Here is a 20,993-nt window from a genome sequence, read left to right as displayed (position 1 = left end):
AACCATAGAGAACAATTGTCCTTTGATTTGATATCCACACCAGAGTTTGGAATAATCCTAGGCCTTCCCTTGTTAAAAAAAGCATAATCCCCTCATCGACTGGGGTACGGGGCAGGTTTCTTTTGAATCAGACATTTGCCAACACTTTTGTTTATTGGAAGATGAATTAAACAACCCTGCGAGGGCACTTGGGGCCCTACACTTAGCCCCTGTTGGGGAGAACGACCCACCTGAAATAACCCATACGGTGGGAGCCACCTTGTCAGGAGTACCCCCAGAATACCATGATTTCCATTCAGTTTTTGATAAAACATCTGCCGAGATACTGCCCCCTCACAGACCGTATGATTGTTCTATTGACCTAATTGATGGGGCATCGCTCCCCAAGGGACGCATATATTCACTATCACCATCTGAAGAAACGTCCCTTAAAGAATACATACGCCACGCACTACAGTTAGGACATATCAGGCCTTCCTCATCACCCGTGGCCAGTCCCATCTTTTTTGTTCCGAAAAAAGAAGGCGATCTCCGCCCCTGTGTAGATTACAGATGCCTGAATGCGATTACCATAAAGAACCGTTACCCTATTCCACTCATCTCTACCCTGTTGGACAAGTTGACCAATGCCTCCATCTATACTAAACTAGATCTCCGGGGGGCATATAATTTAGTTCGTATGCGACCAGGGGATGAGTGGAAGACTGCTTTCTGCTCTCGCCAAGGATTGTATGAATACATGGTGATGCCTTTTGGCCTCTGTAATGCCCCTGCCATTTTCCAACGACTGGTAAATGATATATTTAGTGATATTCTGGATGTTTATGTCGTGGCGTACTTGGACGACATATTGATATTTTCCCAAACATTGGCCGAACATGTCATTCATGTTAGAGAAGTACTCACAAGACTCAGGAAGAATTCACTCTACGCTAAACCTGAGAAATGTCTGTTTCATACAGCTGAAGTTGAATTTCTGGGTTTCCATATTTCACCTGGGGGGCTAACAATGAACCGATCCAAAGTCCAGGCTATCACAAATTGCCCAGTACCTGTTACATTGAAACAATTGCAATCCTTCCTAGGGTTCGCAAATTTTTACCGAAGATTCATTGCGAATTTTTCCTCCGTTGTTGCACCATTAACCGCATTGACCAGTCCTGCAGTACCATTTATCTGGACCGATGCACATCAAGCAGCTTTTGACTCCCTTAAAACCTCGTTCACCACGGCCCCAGTCCTGCAGCATCCAGACCCATAGCTTCCGTATATCGTAGAAGCAGATGCTTCTTCCTTTGCTTTAGGGGCCGTCCTATCTCAGCCTTGTCCTACCACCGGAGCACTACACCCGGTGGCCTACCATTCCAGGAAATTCACACCGACGAAACTCATACGGTCACTGAAAAAGAACTTTTGGCCATCAGAGACGCATTGTTGGTCTGGAGACACCATCTTTTGGAAGCAAGACATCAGACCATCGTCTACACAGACCATAAAAACTTAAGGGATCTAGCATCTCTGAAATGCGCCAGTAGTAGACAAGTTCGTTGGCACCTCTTTTTTGCTGCATACGATTTCCTTGTCAAACACAGACCGGGTTTGTCACATGGTAAAGCGGATGCTCTGTCCCGTTCACCTGGGGGAATACCTCTCCCTTCATATCCCGAAACTCTTTTAGGTAAAGGCCATGTTGTTTGTACCTGTACTCCATCTTCTCTTATGATAAAGGCTATACGCCAATGGGTTATACAACATCCCCAAGTATTGGATGATTGGGATACCGTTATGCAGGATGGGTTGCCTTTTGTTCAAGGAAAGCTGTTCCTCCCCATCAGTGACTCTCGTAACCAGGCCTTAGAATGGTCCCACAATGCTCCAATCAATGGCCACCCAGGTCAGCGACGTACTCTAGAGTTGTTGAAACGCTGGTGCTGGTGGCCATCGATGCGGCGAGACGTGGAGACATGTTAACACCTGCTCTATATGTGCACAATGCAAGACTCGGAAGGGTCGTCCACTAGGATTGCTACAACCATTGCCCATACCCCCGAAACCATGGCATACGGTATCCATGGACCTGATAACTGATCTACCACGAATACAAGGCTATGACACGATTTGGGTGGTAGTAGACTCATATACAAAAATGGCCCGTTTACCATGTAAAGGCATTCCTACTGCTCCCTCATTGGCTGAGATGTTTTTTTAATCGATTTTCTGTCTGTTCGGTTTACCGAGTGTCATTGTGTCAGACAGGGGGTCTCAGTTCACCTCACGTTTCTGGTTGGCCCTTACCAAATTACTAGGTATAGATGCCAGTTTTTCTTCAGCTTACCATCCAGAAAGCGACGGGCAAACAGAGTAAACCAGGTCTTGGAGCAGTACTTGAGGTGCTTAACTTTGCAATTCCAGAATACCTGGTTTGATTCTCTTCATTTTGCTGAGTTTGCTTATAACAACGCCCTGCACTCGTCCACTGGGTTTTCTCCATTTTTTTCGCTCTATGGCCAACATCCACATACTTTACCCTTTTCTGATTTGAATCCTGCCAATGCCCCTGTATTGAGTACCAGTACCCCTGCGGCAAATGACTGTCAGAGATCTCGCATCCGTCCATGCTCAAACCCTTGTCCATCTCCAGGAGGCCCAGGTATCTATGAGTGCTGCCGCTAACAAAAAAAGGAAAGAGGCCCCGTCATATAAGCCAGGCGACCGGGTATGGTTGTCTACACGGCATCTCCATATACCGGGTTGTCGTAAATTGCTGCCCCGTTTTGTCGGCCCGTATAGGGTTTCTAAGGTTCTGAACCCGGTGGTCTATAGATTCGCCGTCCCCGCTTCATGAAAATTACACCCTGTTTTTCACACATCTCTCCTCAAGCCTTGTCCTGATGATACACTCATTGCTCCCGCTCCTGGCCCTGTCCCTGTGGTTTCCCAGGAGGATTATGAAGTTAGCGCTATTCTGGGATCCCGGGTTGTTAGGGGGAGGTTACAATACTTGGTGGACTGGTTGGGTTATGGTCCTGAGTCCCATCGTCTGATGTACATGCTCCGTTATTGGTGTCCAGGTTCCATCGGGAGAACCCTTCTAGCCCAGGGGGTCATGGGCCTTTGAGGGGGGGCTCTGTTACGCCCCTATGTTCCATGAACACATCTCACAAAACACTCTCCCCTGCAGGCTTGCCGGCAAGGAATGGGACAAGGTCAACGACGCCGGTTTTTGCCATCTCAGCGTTGGTTTCCATTCCGGTGGTGGCAGTTGCCATGGAGACGCACCACGGGCATTCTACAACGTCTCCGTTGCCGGCACCTGAGAGCTCCTCCTTCAGCACGCTCGATCACGTGACGGTTGATGGAAGTCATGTGATCACCAGTCAGCGTTCAAAAGGGACGCGCCGACTGCCCTTCAACGCTTCACAGCTGATCCTGTTGGGCGCGTTACGGACTACGGACTAAGTTTACTACCACTGACCTCGGATTGATTTTTGGACTTTGATTTTGGCTTCTTCCTTCACGGTACTGTTGTTTGGAACTATTCTACTGGATTCGACCACATTTCCGTCCCTGGATTGCTATTTGGATTGCCCTTTGTTATGAACTATGTTCTTGGATTGATTGATCTACGTTTTCTGGCTTCTACTTAAGGTGGTGTTTTCATCAATCTCGTCACCCTTGCCGGCTGCCTCTGACAAACTTCTTTACACCATTATTAAGTCCCGACCAACTCTTAAGGGTAAGCCTTATTCTAGACTTCTTACACAGTCATATATGCAAGTCTGGGGTTCCGTGTTTTTGACCTAACCTCGTGCTTTCCTTACAGCGGTCATAGGGGGCACCTTCCGGCATCTTCAGGCATTCCTTGTTGCGGCTGACCAAGATCACCACCTGTGGCCTCAAGGACCGCTCGGGCAGTAATTTCTTGTTTGCTCGAGTGGTACTTGGGGACAGAGGTTTCATCGGCTACACGACCATCAAGTCTTGACAATGTTGCACTAGGTTGGGGCACACTGCACTGAATTGAGTTATGGGCTCAGCAATTTGGATTCTGAGATTTCCTTCTTGACCATAGGGACCAGTGGGAGGATTTTCTATGGGCCACGTGGATCTGGTCCAAAGTTTTTGACCAAGAGGTAGATTCTGGTTGCCATGGTTTCTAGCAGTTTGGCTCCATAAACAGGGTTGGATGATGCCCAAAGGATAGCAACTTGGAGGTTCATGTGACGATAACCATGAGGCCGCTTAGTCGCAGCTCCGCAACATGGCATCCAATCTCAGTCCTTTCTCACTTTCCAGGTTTCTCGTACTTTGTACCTCAAGTGAGTTATTTTGTATTGCCCCGTCCTTTCTTTTTTGCGTTTTTCAACGTAGCAACCTGCACCTTTAGCTTAGCGCATTAGGCTGTAGGGCAGCAAATCCCTGCCGGTGCCACTCGTGCCCTTCAGTCAGGCTGCCCGACCATTATGGGCAGGCGTGGCCTACCTTGTGGCCTTTGCACACATCTTTGCGAAAAAATGCTAAACAGATTTATTAACTGGGAGCAGGGTTATGGATTAGGTTAGAATATGGATGCCAACAGGTCTGGCCAGGTGCAGCTAGGGTGTGCCCCTGGGAAGGCTGGCATGCATGGGTTCGAGTGGGATCCTAACACTTCCACCAGAGCCTCTAGATCGCAGACTGTGTGCATAATCTTGATGCCATGTTAAATGTTGACCTAGATCCGCAAAAGTAATAACTTGAGCCTAGGATCACACATGAGTCCTGTGAATAGGACTGGAAGCAATTAGAAGTAGTTTCAGAAGCATGTACGTCTCCAGTAGTATCACTATGGGGAGAAAAAAAAAACAGTCCACGATGTTTATCACAATGCATTGTGGAAGGTATACAAAGTCTTTGATTGTGTGCTCAGACTGGCACCAATTTTGAAACTGCGGAATCACACCAGATGCGTGTTTCGATACCTTTTATTTGACTAAGTGAAAATATTATGCAGAGATGGAATAAAGCATTAGCTTTCGAAATCCCAGACTTTGTTAGATGGCGTAGTATGAAATGATTCAGAGAAAAAGCCACAGCACAGTTTGTCAAAACAAAAGGGAAAAAGCATTTTAAACTGCATTGGCTGAAAAAGCAGTATGACTGGACTCCGGGGCTGGCAACTGCAGTCTTATTTGAACGGCTATAAAACTCCTGGAAGCAAGGAGCGCAGAAATGTTTACAGTTTCCAAACCGTTATATCTGAACATTCTATTTAACAAAACAAAAAAACGGACAAAAGGTCTTTGTTATGTTAGGCCTGTGCATGGTTAGTTGTCCCTGGTAATCTCCTATTCAAATCCAAGTGAACTTTCAACTTTCACATCCTTAAAATACTAGCCAATCTGGCACTGCCCCTACTTCAGGCTGAACCACATACACCTTTCCAGGGAAAACCTATCCCAAGAGTTCCGCTTGCCGCATAACATTCACATTTCTCCAACTTGGCATATGCAGTAGGACTTGACACAGGATTGTGTCGTGTGTTGCTGATGTACCTCACAGTTACTGGACTATAGCAAAAGGGACATCCAAATTAACACAAAAATGCTGAAATGAGGCCGCTGCCTCACACAGGTCAGCCGGCCTATTTACGATGACCCATCTTCACCCTTAATTGAAACCTGGTTTATGGTCGCTCTTTATACCCTATAGACTCTCCCAAAACAAACGGAAAATAAAATGGCCACTCGGCTCTGCATTTTATTTGCTACAAAAACACCACAGGATTCCTGCAGTGGAATGGGCAGGGGGGTTTGTATAGAGACTCCCATCCCTCAAAACAGGACTTCATGCCCTGAGGTTCTTTGTACTTACAAAGCATACAGTTTAATTGAAGCATGGCCTTTGAGCATTTCTTCCACATCACCATATGGACGATGCAACGTTAGCTTCTTTAGGACAGTCCCATGGTCAGATAATTTAGTCGTGGGCAACTCTGGTTTAAGACAGGAGAACTTGGATACTATATCAATTTCACCTTCCTAAAAGCCCCAGAGTGCAGAAAGGACATTCTAAAGGCTAGACTAGACGCAACTCCAATACCCACTGAAGGAGTAAAATTATGCCCAAATTAGCCTAATCTCTTCAAAAATAAAATGTTTACAGAACCTACCCAAAAATAAAAGACCACCACTACGGAAGGAACACCCCTGCGTTGCAGGTTTATAGAGACCACTAGAACAAATGTGTGCACGATGCCGTGGGAAATTAAACCTGTGAAGAGCATCATTCTTTCAAAACGGGTAGCCCGTTAACGACTAAGACCTCCATGTGGCTGCTTAGGTTATTATTGCTTGGTGGCTTGTATCTGGGAAACCAGAAATGAAAACCTTGAGTTATGGGACAAGAAACGCAGCAGGGGCAACATTCAGGGCAATGAGTGTCTGAAGATAGAAATCTAGGTGTAGGGATGCTAGGACCGACATTGCGCGCTTTGTTAAGCATGCAATTGTAATCCCCTCACCAAAAGTCTGCAGACAAACCTTCCCTGCTCCACCTTCCTCTCCCTGATCTGTACATTCGCATGCACAGCCCAAGAATTAAGATAGTTGGAGGGTGCGGTGAGCGTGTAATAAGGACCCCAATTGTGCGCTCAGGGTAGTTGCCCTTGGAAGGCTAGCTTGGCCAGGGATCTAGCTAAACCAATACATGCTCCAACCCCACAACCTTTCAGAGAAAAAAAAAAGTCCCTCATAGAATCTTCCAATTTCCTAAAGTAGCCAATTTTTCTAGTCCGCCGACCATTACAGACAAGTAGGGTCTCTGACTACATCCAGATCTGCCTTGTTCTGACTGGCCAATAGGATTTGAGCTTACCAGAAGTCTTTACCTCCACCATCACACTCTTCCACAACTAAAGGAATTCAGCACATGAGAAACGTATACGATTAACAATGTGAGAACATGTGCACCCAGAGCCTAAAGGTAAATGCACCTTACAGTTGACACCCCCTGCAATCCAATGAACATGGGTAGCTACTGGTAAGGCCAGGGTACCCATCCGCTCCCAGCCCCTACCCACTCCTAATAGTGTAGTAGTAATTTACATAGCGCCTTTACCCATTGTTATGGTCTCAACGGGATTGTAGTGGTAACGCCCTCGGAGACCAAAGGCCCGGTATGAGAACATTCTTAAAAGGCTTAGAACACGTGTGTGCTTTTGGCCAAGATTGGGGATTACATGAGCTGGCTATGCTCCAGTAAGCAACCCAAGAGCTCAGGCACGTGGGTGGGTGCTGGTAACAAGTGCGTGCGAGTGCAAGAGACCTGTTCTATGTTGGGTCAGTAATAAAAGCCGAAACAAAGCGGTCATGTTTTGGTAATAAAACTTTATTAAACTTAAATGGGTTGGAAAAATGTCACACTGATCATATTCTAAAGAGGAGTTTCCCTACCTAATAAACAGAACTAAGGATCTGTCTGTCAGGATGTCAATCAAAAGCCGTCCTTGTGTCCAAACAATCTATCCTGACCCTCACAGTAAAACTAAATAGTGACAAGGGAAAGGTCTAGAAACTTGTATTTGCAAAACGTGTTCTTAAATAAAAGAATAGCTCAAACGTAAATGTTCTCCAAAAATAAAGACGTTCATTCCAGAGAGGGATTCCCTACTCCTGGATTCTTCACTGGTATCGCAAATGTATCTGGGTCCAACAGTTCCTTTGTCTAACAGGATTGTTGTGGGCCAGGAAAGATGCATACTGTTCAGTCATGCAAGTTCTTCTTTAACAAAAGGTTCTGGTTCCTGCTTGTAACAAGTTCCTTGTTTAACATCCTTCCTGCTTGACCCTCCTTGTAAGATTTCTATTTGCCTGGCATACTCCCCTGCCAGGACTTCTCTTGTATTTCTCATCTGCCTGGTGTATGCTTGCTAGGACTTCTCTGGTCTTCTAGTTCCTCTTTATCTTCAAGTAGCATATACCATTCTTGATGGCCTGGTATAGTAACTTGACAATTACTTTCTGTAATTCAGTGTAAAACATCTTCTGCCCTCTTGATTCAAAAACAATTTGGCTTTCTGCAAGTTCCATTTCTCTTTGGCACAGTCGCCAAAATGCCCTGGGGTCTCCACTCTGCTCTGGCAGACTCATCAGATCTCTGTAACATTGTTAAGGTTTGCTCGTGCTTATGCAGCAAACCTTTGCTGCCTGCTTCCCACTCTGGGTGGCTCGGATGCCTCGTCAGGCTTCCTCGCAGCTCTGCTCCTGCACGCTGGCTTCTCCGGTAAGGACAACACTGCTTCTCTTGGCTGCCAGACGCCTAGGACCATCTCGCAGTTCTTGGCGTCTCCACAGCCCACCTCACTTGCACCAAGTTTTTCCTCTTCTGCTGGCGAGCTCCCTCGCTCCGCCACACTGGCTTGCGCTTCCAGCTTCTGCACACAGACTCATGCCTCCATCCTCCGCCTGCCTTCACATCTTATCCTTGCGCTGCTTCTTACCGGTTGGTTCACATTTTTCAATGTCCCCCACACAGGTGATTTTGTCAAACTAGCATGGCCATTACACTTGCTGTTCTGTGTCAAAACCTTCACCACCCTTCATCTCAGCAGAACTGGCCAAAATGATAGCTTAAAAGCCTGAATTCGTGATTTGGCCGAATTTCGGCCTTTCAAGATTTCGAGTGGCCAAAAAGTTTGACCGATTCACGCATTCGGTGCTGGGGCATGCAGGGGGTGTTCCCCGCACCCAGGCTCACTATATTGTGAGCGGGAGTGTCCCCCGCATCCACCCCCCCCAAAAAAAAAAACAAAACCCTGCAGCACTGGTTCCTGATCACAGAAGTAAAAGGGAACAGGCGTTGCAGGGACACAAGGTAAGTAAGGGTGTGGTGGGGTATGGGTAGGGGCCGGTGCCAAGTTGTAAATGTTCAGGGGAGAAAAGACCAAACATTTTGGAAAAATAATCAGTCTTTTCTCCCTCGAACATTTGGATTGCGGGCTTTCAACCCATATCCCTCACAGCACTTAGGTGGTTGTGGGATTTGAAGTCCATTGATGGTTTTTGTTGCATAATATGGCTGTGGGATTTGAAGTCCATTGATGGTTTTTGTTGCATAATATGGCTGTGGGATTTGAAGTCCGTTGATGGTTTTTGTTGCATAATGTTGACGTTTTTCCAATAGATTCTATATGGAAGATCAGTTCCACCTGAAGGAGAGCCAACATGGCAATAGGCCATTAGGGTATTGGGCAATAAGGGGTTCTTCCTCATGGGAAAGCGGGGGATACCATGCCTCATGCAAAGCCTTTACATCACCTCGGTGGCCATCTCCTCCCATGTGGTCCTCCCTCATAGCTGCCACAAGGGTCAGGATCAGGTAGCGGCTGCCGTCCCCTGGCCACATGGGAGGTCACTGCCCGGGAATCCGTGGTGAGATTCATCAGTGTCCAGCTAGACCGAGTTTGTCATAGGTCGTAGCTGCATTCGAATGTGTGTGGATGGATATCCGTACCTGAGGCATATGTCCACCGAAGTGGTGCATTTATACGCACCTAGAGCTCTGATGGAGCTTTATCTTTGATGTTGCTGTGCCAGTTTATAGGGAGAGAAAAAAAACACAGCTTCCCTTCTAGGCACTATGAGCGGCTATAAGGGCAATGGACTGGCTGTCCTAGTACATCTTCTGTGACTGACAAGTAGGTTAACATTGAATACAGGATAATAGGATTCTCTAAACTCAATACCTTTCATATCCCCAAAATACAGCTAGGGTTACACATTTCATGGTGCTTTAGGGGACCCACCTAGAATTGCTTCGCTGTAGAGCCAACATTGCAACTTTTAGTAAATGTATTTCTAGGCAGAAAGGTTTATTCTTTGACAAGGTCCTTGTTCTGTGCCGTTCACATATCCCTGGTGGGAGCCATCCTAGGTATCCTTTGAGCTTCTGATACACAAAAGAGGCAATGGAAAGGTGGCAAGTAGGTTTTATTTCCATTTATTAAGAACCAAGTTAGTTGCAAATAATCCCGGCCCACTCATTTTGAAGTTAAATGCATTGGTGCATTATTGAGAGGGTGAGAAGAGTGCACCCTTCAGGAGCCAGAATTAATTCACCACGACATGGACTTCACAAATGCGATACAAACTTGGCACAAACACAAGTGACCATTGAATAAGCGTGCAAACAATTAAGCTGAGGGCAACTTTGGCAGATGTATATTGTGCTTCGGGTCTATTCCACGAAGGTCTACGTTAAGTGCTATTCTACATCCCCCATTGGCTCCTTCACAGAGTCCTCCTATTGCAGGTGATGCAAGGGCACGCCACCTTCATTTTGAGTAGATATTCACTTCTTCCATTCATTCTTCTCATAGTCCCAATTGGAGGAGAAGCCCTGGATGGGACCAATGCGCATATCCAGCATCCGCTTGGCTTGCATCGCCTTCCACTCATCAGAGAGCGTGTGTGGCCTTGGAGGGTACACTGCAGGACAATACAAGGAACATGTCACATGGGGCACGAAGCACAGAATTATTTCAACAGCAAACCCGGGCAGAAGTGAAACTGAGCAATGCCTGTGGAAATGAGGAAAGAGACTCCTACATTCAAGAGGGCTTTGGAGTGGTCAGAAGATGCAACCAGTAGCGGTAAAGATAATGGAGGGAACTACAGTAGGGGCAGAAAAGGTATGTTCTGTACAAGTCCAGAGAATGGAATTGGGAAAGCACAAGAGAAGAGCAATCTACAGAGAAGAAAATTGAACCCGTCAAACCCTGAAGGAGGGAAGGGCCTACAAAAGGAAAATCAAAAAGAGGTAGAGTATTGGGAAAGAAGATTAAGAGAAATATGGAGATAAATCTGGGCCTTGAATGGGGAAGACCTAGACCGTCTGACAAGCTGGTTCAGGTCTGCAATGCATAGCCTGTAGGAAGGGGATAGGTTACAGTAGAGCCTAGAACATGTTGCTCACGCATACATATTGTACATTACAGTGAAGGAATTCGTAGGAGCACAGGAATAGCTAGAGCAAGTAAAGCTAAAACAGATGTACAGAGGCCCTTACAGTAAGAAAGTGTAGATGCAAGTTGAAAACAGCATTCCTGCACCATCCCAAAATAGAAAAATAAAATAAAGGTAGCTCCCACTACTTGGGGATGTAATGCAAGAAAGAATGCCCCTGTAGACTTCGCATTTCACCCACTAGGCCTTGCAATGGGGATAGGAAGGTTCCATCACAGGAGATTTGGTCGAAGCCAAATCCATCAAATGTTTTCGGCTGCAAATGTGTGGGGGGGGATGGGCAAGGATAATTAAGGTGTACAGGGGCAAAGGGGGTATCCACTCGCATACTCGTGGCCAAATTGCTTAAAAGAAGAACAAAAAAATTGAATGGATTATCGACCAAATCTCGGATGAAATCACAAACCCCTTGCAGGGACCTTCCACAGACTATGTGATCGCGGCCTTGAGGTTCCAAGGCCAACATTTCTCTACTCTCGTCAGCACATTCCAGGCCAACTTCTCTCTACCATGCGCATGCCAGGACTTCACTAGCTTGCTTCCTTACCGTACACTCGCTGCCACCAGACGATCAGGCTGGTGAAGCCGATGAAAGTCAAGATGGCGCCCGCTACAGTCTTCCATTCGTTTGATGTTTTGTTCATCTCTTTGTAGGTTTGATTGAATTTGATGCGATAAACTGCAGAGTGAGAAAAGCAACCGGATAAATAACTTGATACAGTGAGACAGATACACCTTACATCAGAGCGGATACGAGAGCGACAGTTCCACTCCAGCATTTGAGTAGGATGAGACTTGCTGTTTGCAGTTGTAGGCCTCAAAGCAAAAGTAGACGTGGTAGTGTAAAGGCACGTTTAAGTCCTCGAAAAGTAGTCTGTATATACAAAAGCTCAAAGAAAGTTTAAGATTTTAAAATATTAATAATTCTATTAATCCTCCAAAACCACACAAAAAACAGGCAATGAAAATTTAAGACATGGGACACAATGCAAACTACAGAAAAGTAAACCTGCTTCAGATAATTGACTAATGGGGTGCAATGTCTTTTGAGGAGGTACTTCAGCACTTGGCCGTAAGGCGGTTTAGAGAAAGTCACCATTTGCTGACTAACCCCTGGAATCAAAGGGTGTTTCCCAAGGGCCTGTGCTATTGCTTGGCATTGTGGGCCCGCACCTTGGGTCTAGTTTTTGGTGCAACAATTGCGCCCTTATGGTCATCTGCCGTTAGGGCCATAGGCAGCTACCTAGAATGGCCTTGTTGCAGCTCCTCTGTATACAGTGCCCTAAGCAACAGTTCAGAATTGCCTCATGTCACTGGTCTGAATGCCACCGTCGGGCGGCCGCAACACACAGGGCTTATAATGGACCACCAGCTCCCGGGCCCAAAATTAGGCACGACTACCTAGGCAAGCTAACGCCTCCCTCAAGCAGCTTTACACATGGTTGCCAAAGCCACCGGGGGGTTTTATCCTGCCATAGTAGTCCTTGGATCCCACTTTTACCCTTTTTGTAGTATGTCCTGGGGACATCGAGAAGTATTGGCGTGTGTAAAGAAAGTGCAGAGCAGTTTCAATAACATCCAAATGGGTGTCCCCTATCGCAGAAGAGGTCAGGACCAGCTGTAGTACAACGGTTCCAAAATAACGTTCAATCAAGATTGTATAAAAATATTGGTACTTTAATACAATGCAAACAACTAGCTAAAAACACTAAAATCCCGCTTGTGTAAAAAACAAAAAGCTGAAGTTACCGTGAAAGGGCAATGTGGGTTGATCAGCATAGTTGTCGAGGCAAGGATTTTTGCAATTGCCAACGTTCAAAAGATTTTTTTCTTGTACCAAAAAGGCAAAGCAAGGGCTTAAAACTCACCGAGATCCATAAAAGTGGACCGGGGGGACAGGGCCACTTTGATTACAGTGAGATGCTAGACAGCTTCTAGTCGCTTTAGCTGCATTCGAGCGATGTCAAGACTTTCAAGTAGATGCAATGCCACTGGCTGTCAGCATTTAGCAGGTCCGAAGGTGTGGGCCATTGGTTGGATGGAGTCAGCATTCGAGAATGCAAGATGGCTTCCAATAGTTTGGGGCGGCAGTCGAGTCAGCTGTGAGACGATAGCTCTGCTGGGTCAAGTCAGCATTCAAGACAGACGCGTTTGATGGCTTTAAGTTGCTAACATGCTAGTCAGTTGCTCTCATGTTGAGCCTGCAATTTTGTTGCTCTAGGTGATCCATGGCAATGGGTCGAGCCAGCATCTGGGTGGCACCAAGTGTAGCAAGCAGTTAAAAGGTTCACAGAGTGCCCAAAGCAACACTACCAGTCCTTTTGAAACCCCAAGTGCATTGGCCAAAGTAAAACCAGCTCGCAGACGTCTCAATGTGATGAAACCAGATTCTATGCCACTTCTGGGTTGCTAGGTGGCTCCAATCCAGGACAACGAGTCCTTCAGTTCTCCTCTTCCACAGTTGGCTGGCACCTCCAGTGCAGGATCCTGGTTCCAGTGCCACAGCCAGAGGCCTTGGTCCACAGCAGTTTATCCCCATAACGTGGGTGTGGTTTGGGGGACAGAGATCTTCTCTGCCTTGGATGCCTTCTCTCTACTAGGTGACTTTGGGGTGGCTGTAGCCCGCCCAAACAGAGGTCCAGTGAATAAGTCTTGCTCTCCCAACAGTCCAAAGCTCAATCAATGAAAGAGGGGGTGCCTCTTCCCTATAAAGACAAAATGACAAAGGGGATTGCCTAAAGCAAGCCTGCTGCGATGAGTCCAATCGAGACTGTTTTAACAAGTGCTCATTGCCTTCCAACATCACACCCAGAGTACCTGGACTGCAGGAAATGGGGAAAGGGGAAACTGTCAGGAACATTGGCGCAAACTGATGACAATTCCATTCAGAGCAAAAGAGCCATTCCCCGAAGGAGTTTGCTTTGTTTTGGATTGCATATTGTTTAAATAGGATGCCCTTCAAAATGTAAATATGCCCGCGCCCAATAACATTGTAAATATTGTGAACGTGACTTTTGGATTGCAATGCTTTCCAAGGTATGATCTCACCTTTTAAGGCAATGGTGTAGAAGGACATGGATGGGAACCAAACAAGAGTTATGCCGCATCTGAAAGATATTTCCAAGGAATGCTGCAGGCCACAGACGGTGCATTGAAATTATGTGCGTTAGGTTTCAAGGCCCAAGCACATGAAATGTGTTAATCACATAAGAACCCAGCCTGGTTCCCCCAGAAAACTCCTCACAACTTTCGAAGCTTAAAGAGCTGCATTTAACATGTCCTAATTCAAATGCATAGAGAAAATGTATTTGCAGTTTAAATGTGATTTGTTTCAATTACTATTGTGACAAATCCACATAATTTATCCCTCGTCCCCAAGGGGCAGCCATCCCCGTTGGGACTAGGGAGGTGAGCCTGGTATGCAACAGCCTCCATAGGGGGCAGGGCAAGTGGGATCCCAATGGGAGTGACCTCCCACCCCCTCTTTGGACAAGGAATGCCCAAAGATGGATAACACCCCATCATCTCTTCCCCATACAGGGCATGTTTCTTAGTTACATGGGAAGTGAGCAGGGCAATAATGTGCAGGGATGCTTTAATGTAGAAGGCTCGGATTCTGACCTGCATTTGTCATCTTCGTGTGGAACCCAGCAACAATCAAGTTTCTTCTTGTGTTCCAGGGAGGAACGGAGACCGATGAACAAGCAGTAAGGAGTGTGTAAGAGGGTGGGGGGTGGGGGGGTAATCCACCGTAGAGCAAAGAATGCAGGCCTGCTGAGACACAGATGGAGGAGCAGGTTGCAAGCAGACAGTGGTGGGTGGAATCCAGACACAGCATGGAGAAAGCTGTAGCTTTGATGGAGGCAGAACTGAGCCAGAGTGGGGCTGCTGAGGCAGGAACCACCACAAGCAAGAGGTACTCGTGTCCCAAAGCACAGACCCAAACGTTCCCATCAGGACTTGGACTACACCAGAGCGGCCAGATTCCACGGGAAGGGGGTAAACAAACAGCCATCAAGCAGGCCAGAGCCACCCAGGGCTAAGGAAAGTATCAAACCACTGGAAGGTAAAGAAATGGTGAACCAGACCAAGGAAGTCATGCGTCTACCTGAATATTCTTGGACTTGGTCTACAGAGACTCCCATTGTAAATCTGTATAGCCCTGGAGAAGCAGTCCTATGATTGGAGGAGGAGGCCCTTGTTTTGAGCACAACAGAAACTTTGAGAGACATTTCTTTTGAAAACATGCTTTTATTTTGAGCCACAAGTTTCTCCAAACTCTTGGGTGAAGGTCAGAAACCAGCCACCACTACTTCCAGGGGTGAAGTAACCCTTAACGAAGCGATGGCTTAGTATCCTTCTTTCCATCTTTTCTATAGCATAGTGTTAGGTTAGCTAAGGTTTGGCACATAGGACTGTTCGAGACACCCCTTTAACCTTTTTCTTATTTTATAGCATAGGAAATTAGTCTTAGAAGTAGGGACTAGAGCAACGTTCTATGCCTCCGCCTGCCTCCTCTGCCCTACCACACCGTTTGTAGTATGTATTGGGAGTACAAAATGATGTAAAATGAGGCTTACTGTAACCTTAGTTAAAGCACCACTATATAATTTCAGTGACTAGATTTGCACAGGTTCCACTTTATCCAAAATAAGGTGGAATGTAAAAGCAAACCAGGAAACATTTAAAGCTCCATTTCATTCTACCATACATATATTTCACTCTGGATCAATGCATTTGAAATTTAAAGTGACCTGCCGAGTTCTGTGACTCAAGGGCAGTTCGAAACTGTCAAAATGGGGCACTTGAAAACCTTTGCAGAGAACTTTCCAAACCTAACCGAGCTCAGGTATGCACTATAAGAATATAAAAGCACACACAAAGGCCTTGGTCGAGTAAAATCTGGTTTCCAAAGGCTAGCTTGGGAAAAAATAAATAAATAAAAAGAATAGATGGTTGGTCTTGGGGTCTCTGCTTCAAAAGGCTTGTCATAATTCATCAAACTCCAGGCCTCGATACACATGGATAGCATGCAAAAGGAGTATGTAGGGATGCACCATCGGTGCCAACTGCAGGGAACAGTCAGCAACTCCACACTAGTAACAATCAAAAGTAACATGAAGAAAATCTTAAATGTTTAAATCAATATTTATCCTCCTTTGTGGGCAGATGGGTGCTGTTCTGCACCTGTTTGCCCACAAGGAAGGCAAAACCTTACACTCCATGTAGAGTGTCAAACTTGGGCATCAGGAGGTTGGCCCTGTGCCTGTGGGCCAGCCTCCAAATCTGCCCCCCAGGAGCTGCACATCCTTGCTGCTTCCCAGGAGTTTGGGGGGCAAAATGGGGTTCAGGTCCCATTTGCATGGGAAGCAGCAAGGACCACTAGGTCACCAAGTAAATAATTTTGGATTGGGGGGCTAGGGGCCAAACAGTACAAGGGATTCCTTATAGGGGGTGGTGGGGTGAGTGGCCCACTCAGCAGATAACCAGCTCCTCCTGCTCTGGAGGGTACAATTTGTTATTTTGTTTGTTGGCCCATGGGCAGTGCTAGAAATTGACAAAATGTACTGGGGAAACCTCACCTTGCACTCCCCACCCCCATTTTGCATGAGGGGGGGTTGGATTGTCGTGGGGGGGGCTGGACTGTGGCCAGATTGTCAGTGGTGTGGGTAGGAGGGGCGGAGCTAAGTGTTGAATGATGTATGTGCCCTGAATATAGGATGCTGGCTGCATTGCACAAAAACACTATTTTGGAAACATAAGAATGACCACCAATTTATCAAACGTGTCTGTGCTAGTAATTCAAATGTGATTTTTTTCTGAGCATGCAATGCATACTTGGTATGGTGCTCATTGCCTCTGTCAGAATAGTCACCCTTACAGTAAAATGTGTACAACGCCCGAGACACATACAGCTTTGGACGTTTCATTGTTTGAGGTTGTGCTGTTGAGCAAAGCATGACTTTCAGATGCAGTCTGAAATCCTTGCATATCGCGTCTCAGCTGTATGCATAGAGACTGTGCCCGTGTGCAGCCGAGCAGTGATCTGCAACAGAATGCCATAAACCACCCCTCCAAATGGAGGAAGCTCTCTGCAGCACAGGGAGAAACTTGCGTGAGTCAGGGGGTTTTGGGCCTCGTGTCTACACAGAACGAGCTCCAGCAAGTTTTTGGTGGACCCATGGAGACAGGCACCCGAGACAGGGGTCACCCCCCTTGGGGTCTGGCCAGGCAGTGTTAAAGCCTTTCCCTTCGGAAAGGGACAAGGACCCCACCGGGACTCTCCAGGAACGCCACTGTACTTGGTGCCAGTACACCTATGTGAGGAGGAAGGTGCACAATGGCTGGGGCAACACCCACAGATGCCAGTGTGCGCCGTCCCGATATGCGCCGAAGCCCACCTGGGGAGAGGTTTCCCAACGGGCACCGTCATGAGGCCTGCACTCCAGGGCTGTCCCTTACAGGTAGCCGTGGGACACCACAGACATGCGGCACAGCCATATGCCCCGGGGATGCCAGGAGCCTGGCCCTCCCGAACCCCATGAGGTGGGGAAATGTGGAGGCCAGGACGCACCGGCAACAAGACTCTGCACCAGGTCCAGGGATCCTATGATGGTGCTGATCAGGGTCTGACCTAAGAGGTATGAAGGGAATGGGGTCCCCGCAAAGGCCTCAGCCGTGCCCTGGGAAAGCAACCATCAGGCAGGTGTAGCCCAGAAGGAACCAGGGGCCCATCAATTCTATTCCTCCCAGAGCAGTTGGAATACCAATGGTTTACCCTTTTCCACCCAGATGAGCGCGCCAATGCATGAGAGTTCTGGTTTTCGTCAGGACATCTGTGCGAGCATGGGAAGGTAGGACATGGTGTTTTGCAAGCATTTGTAATTTCCCAGTGGGAAATATGTGAACATTTGTCAAATTTACAACTTTGCAGTGCATTCTGGGTAAGAAATTGTAGCGCAATTCACACACGTGATGCCTCTTTAGGGAACCCCGTGCATATCTGAAAAGACACCTGTGGGAATCCAGTTTCCTTGGTGGCTATGACACCCCAGGGCCAAATCTGTGGTGTGCCCACAAGGCCAAAGGCAGGATTAATATTACATTTTCAGAACAGTTGACGTACCAATGGTTCACCCTTTTTTATGCACCCATGCGTGAGGTCTTTTTTCATCAGGAATCTGTGTGAACGTGGGAACCCCTTTTTTATGGTAGGACACCCTTTTTTATGCACCCATGCGTGTGAGGTCTTTTTTCATCAGGAATCTGTGTGAACGTGGGAAGGTAGGACAATTCTGGGAATTGTGTGAAAATAGTTTATTTTCTGTCACATGTACAACTTTGCAGTGCATTCCGGTAACACATTCTAGCGCGATTCACAAGTGATGCCTCTTTAGATTCCTACGTGTGTCTTTTCAGAAATGCAGGAGGTTCCCGTTTCCTTGATGGCTGCGACAACCCAGTCCTAAATGTCTGTCCTGCGAGCAAGGCTAAATAGTGTTGATTTGCTTTTCCCAGAGCACCTGACAAATGTACCCTTTCCCTTTCGGACTCGACCAGTGCACCCACACCTGTGGTATCATTATCAAAGACACTTGTGGGCGGTAAAACCTGGTCATCCATTTGTGGTTACCCAGTGGCATTCGAATTCCTCTGTATGTGACACTAACCGGAGCCTAGTATAAAAGACTATTCTTATAAGAAGCAATAGAGAGCCCTGACAAAAGCCAAGATGGTGGAACCCTTTTCTCAGCCTACCCCTTCTGGCTAATCTAACTCTGCCCCTTCCAGTGCCAGCAGACTTCAAAAGGACTCCAGAGGTCAGCAACCTGGTCTGCGTGGCTTTATGTCATGTTGGTGCTGCCTTTGACGCACTAGTTCTCAAGCGATCTCCTGGAGGTTTATTTGCCCTGGGAGGAAGTTGTTGCCCTTTCTGCATGAGGATCAAAGAAGCAGCACTATGGCCATTGTTCCACAGAGCAGCCTTGGAGACCATCAGCCCAGACACTAATGCACATCAGCTGGGACCTGTTCACAGAGCAGACAATGAGCAAATAGCTATATAATTAAGTGCCCTTTGTATGGCTTAGATTTACAGACGTGCATGCCACCACACTGACTAAAGCGCTTGGAAACGGAGCAGAAGAATACATTTAAAAAAAAAAAAAACAGCTCTGCCTGCTGTCACTGTGCCCCAACAGCAGTCCGGGATGAACATGTGAGCTTTGAACCTGCCCGGTGTTTCATGAAAAGTACATATGTGCACTATAATTCTGGCATGGAACATTTATGAAGGGGTTCCGATAAGCAGACCTCCAAGTCAGTAATGGAATAACCTGCATACATTTTTGTAACGAACATTTGAAAAAAGCTAGGGCCTTTTTGCACCCTCGTCTGACAATCCATCATAGCGAGGGTGAGTTAATGGTCGGAGTTTTTGGTGCTAAAGATTATCCTATCCCAACCATCTTATCGGCTGGGGCCTCCCTCTGGAACAGCCTCCCTGCCGCTCTCAAAACTTTAGCAGAACCACATCTGGTTCCGGAATAAACTCAAGACCTTCCTTTTCGCTTCTGCTTTTTCTCTTCCACCCCTGCTGATGCACTGACTGCTCCGAGCACTGGTCACCTAGTCACCTTATGAACTCAGGCCCGGGTTCCTGCATATCCAGTTGCCCTTGCACTGCCTCTGGGCTCCCCAGCACTTAAGGGTCTGTATCTGCAACCCTACAACCTCTTCTCTCTGCACTTATGAGCCACCCGCTGGCTGCACTTGCGAGTTGGCTGCACTAGAGTTAACTGCACTCCCCCCCCACCCTTCTCCCTGGCACTTCTTCCCTTCCCTCTTCCCCGCACTTGCACACTCGGAATGACACAAGGCCTAGTAAGATAGTTTTGTCTTCCCTTTGTTTCACCTCCTTGTCCTGTCACGCCTAGAAATACTTGTGTACAGGTGCGCTATAAATGCCACATCATAGATCATATACCCCTTGATCCAACAACTATCAGTGTTGGTTCAGTTACATTCTTCCCCTAAAATAGCATGGTCAGTGGAGATCTAAATTGTGGTCCTTCTTAGCTTTTGATCTACCACCATCCAATCGGGCAGTGTTTCCAGGACTGAATTCAGAAATTCCATTCTCCCAACCATGCCTGGGAGCTGCTCTCCCTTTGTGTCCTTCATTTAGGGTGGGCGCAGGAGATAGCTTCCACCATTGGTCTGTTCTGAGTGTACGCCGCGCAAGCTTCATCCTGCCTCCAGTGTTGGAATGTGGAAAGGGAAAAGGTGGTAGGGCAATCCATGGCTTCCTGAGCTTTGTCCCTGCATTCCCAAATGGGACAATTCCTGAAACAGGGTAGTCAACTAGGATCAGTTGTCTAGGGCTAAACTTTGCAGAGAACATTAGCATACAGAGGTTTGCACTTCAATGTGGTAACGTCCGTCTTCAGGCTAATCAGTTGGAGGATAGCTGGACATGGCAAACTATAGCGAGTAAGGCAGAGTGGTGTATGGTGGTCATGGAAATTAAGGGCTCAAGTTACAGGCAAGGAGACCCAATGTGCACTCCATCGTAAAGCATGTATTGTCCCTTTCCATTCAGAAGTTATAGACCCTCTAGATTAGAAACTATTACATTCTGTCCTGTTCATTCCGGCATCCCCTACTGCCTACATGACATCTGCAAGAGAATGCTCATTGCATTATGCCCCTTCCTTCAAGACTAGTAGTTCAGCCTCCTGGATCTTTAGTGGCAACCACTTCCAGGTTGGATATCATGTTTTCTCCATTTCTGATAGAGATCCATCATAGAAGACACCTGAAGAGGTTCACACCCATTCCTTCCAACCGAGCTTCCCTTTTTTACAGATTGCTTTGGTCTCTTCCACAGAGCTCTTCAGTTATATGGCAAAACGGCCACAAAGGTGACCATATTAGTCCACTGCCAAAGACAGTAGTATCAACCCGCATCCCACTCAGGAGAGATTGATT

At 46.9% G+C, this 20,993-nt stretch overlaps 1 protein-coding gene across 4 annotated transcripts in view; it reads right to left on the bottom strand.

The window, feature by feature from the left end:
* Positions 1 to 9,951: 9,951 nt before the first annotated feature.
* Positions 9,952 to 20,993, bottom strand: part of COX4I2 (cytochrome c oxidase subunit 4I2) — a 215,565-nt gene continuing 204,523 nt past the window's right edge. For all 4 annotated transcript variants that reach the window (XM_069650979.1, XM_069650977.1, XM_069650976.1 and 1 more), the window contains exons 4-5: positions 11,551 to 11,682; positions 9,952 to 10,466 (exon numbers count right to left, since the gene is read on the bottom strand). In XM_069650979.1, the coding sequence (XP_069507080.1) occupies positions 10,330 to 10,466; positions 11,551 to 11,682 (269 nt within the window). In that variant the 3' untranslated portion in view covers positions 9,952 to 10,329. The remainder of the gene's footprint in view (positions 10,467 to 11,550; positions 11,683 to 20,993) is intronic.

The sequence above is a fragment of the Ambystoma mexicanum genome, chromosome 3p, assembly GCF_040938575.1.
Source record: "Ambystoma mexicanum isolate Mex_15411 chromosome 3p, UKY_AmexF1_1, whole genome shotgun sequence".
In the NCBI taxonomy this organism is placed as follows: domain Eukaryota; kingdom Metazoa; phylum Chordata; class Amphibia; order Caudata; family Ambystomatidae; genus Ambystoma; species Ambystoma mexicanum.
Note: the sequence above shows the minus strand (reverse complement) of the source record. Positions and strands in the feature narration are given on the sequence as shown.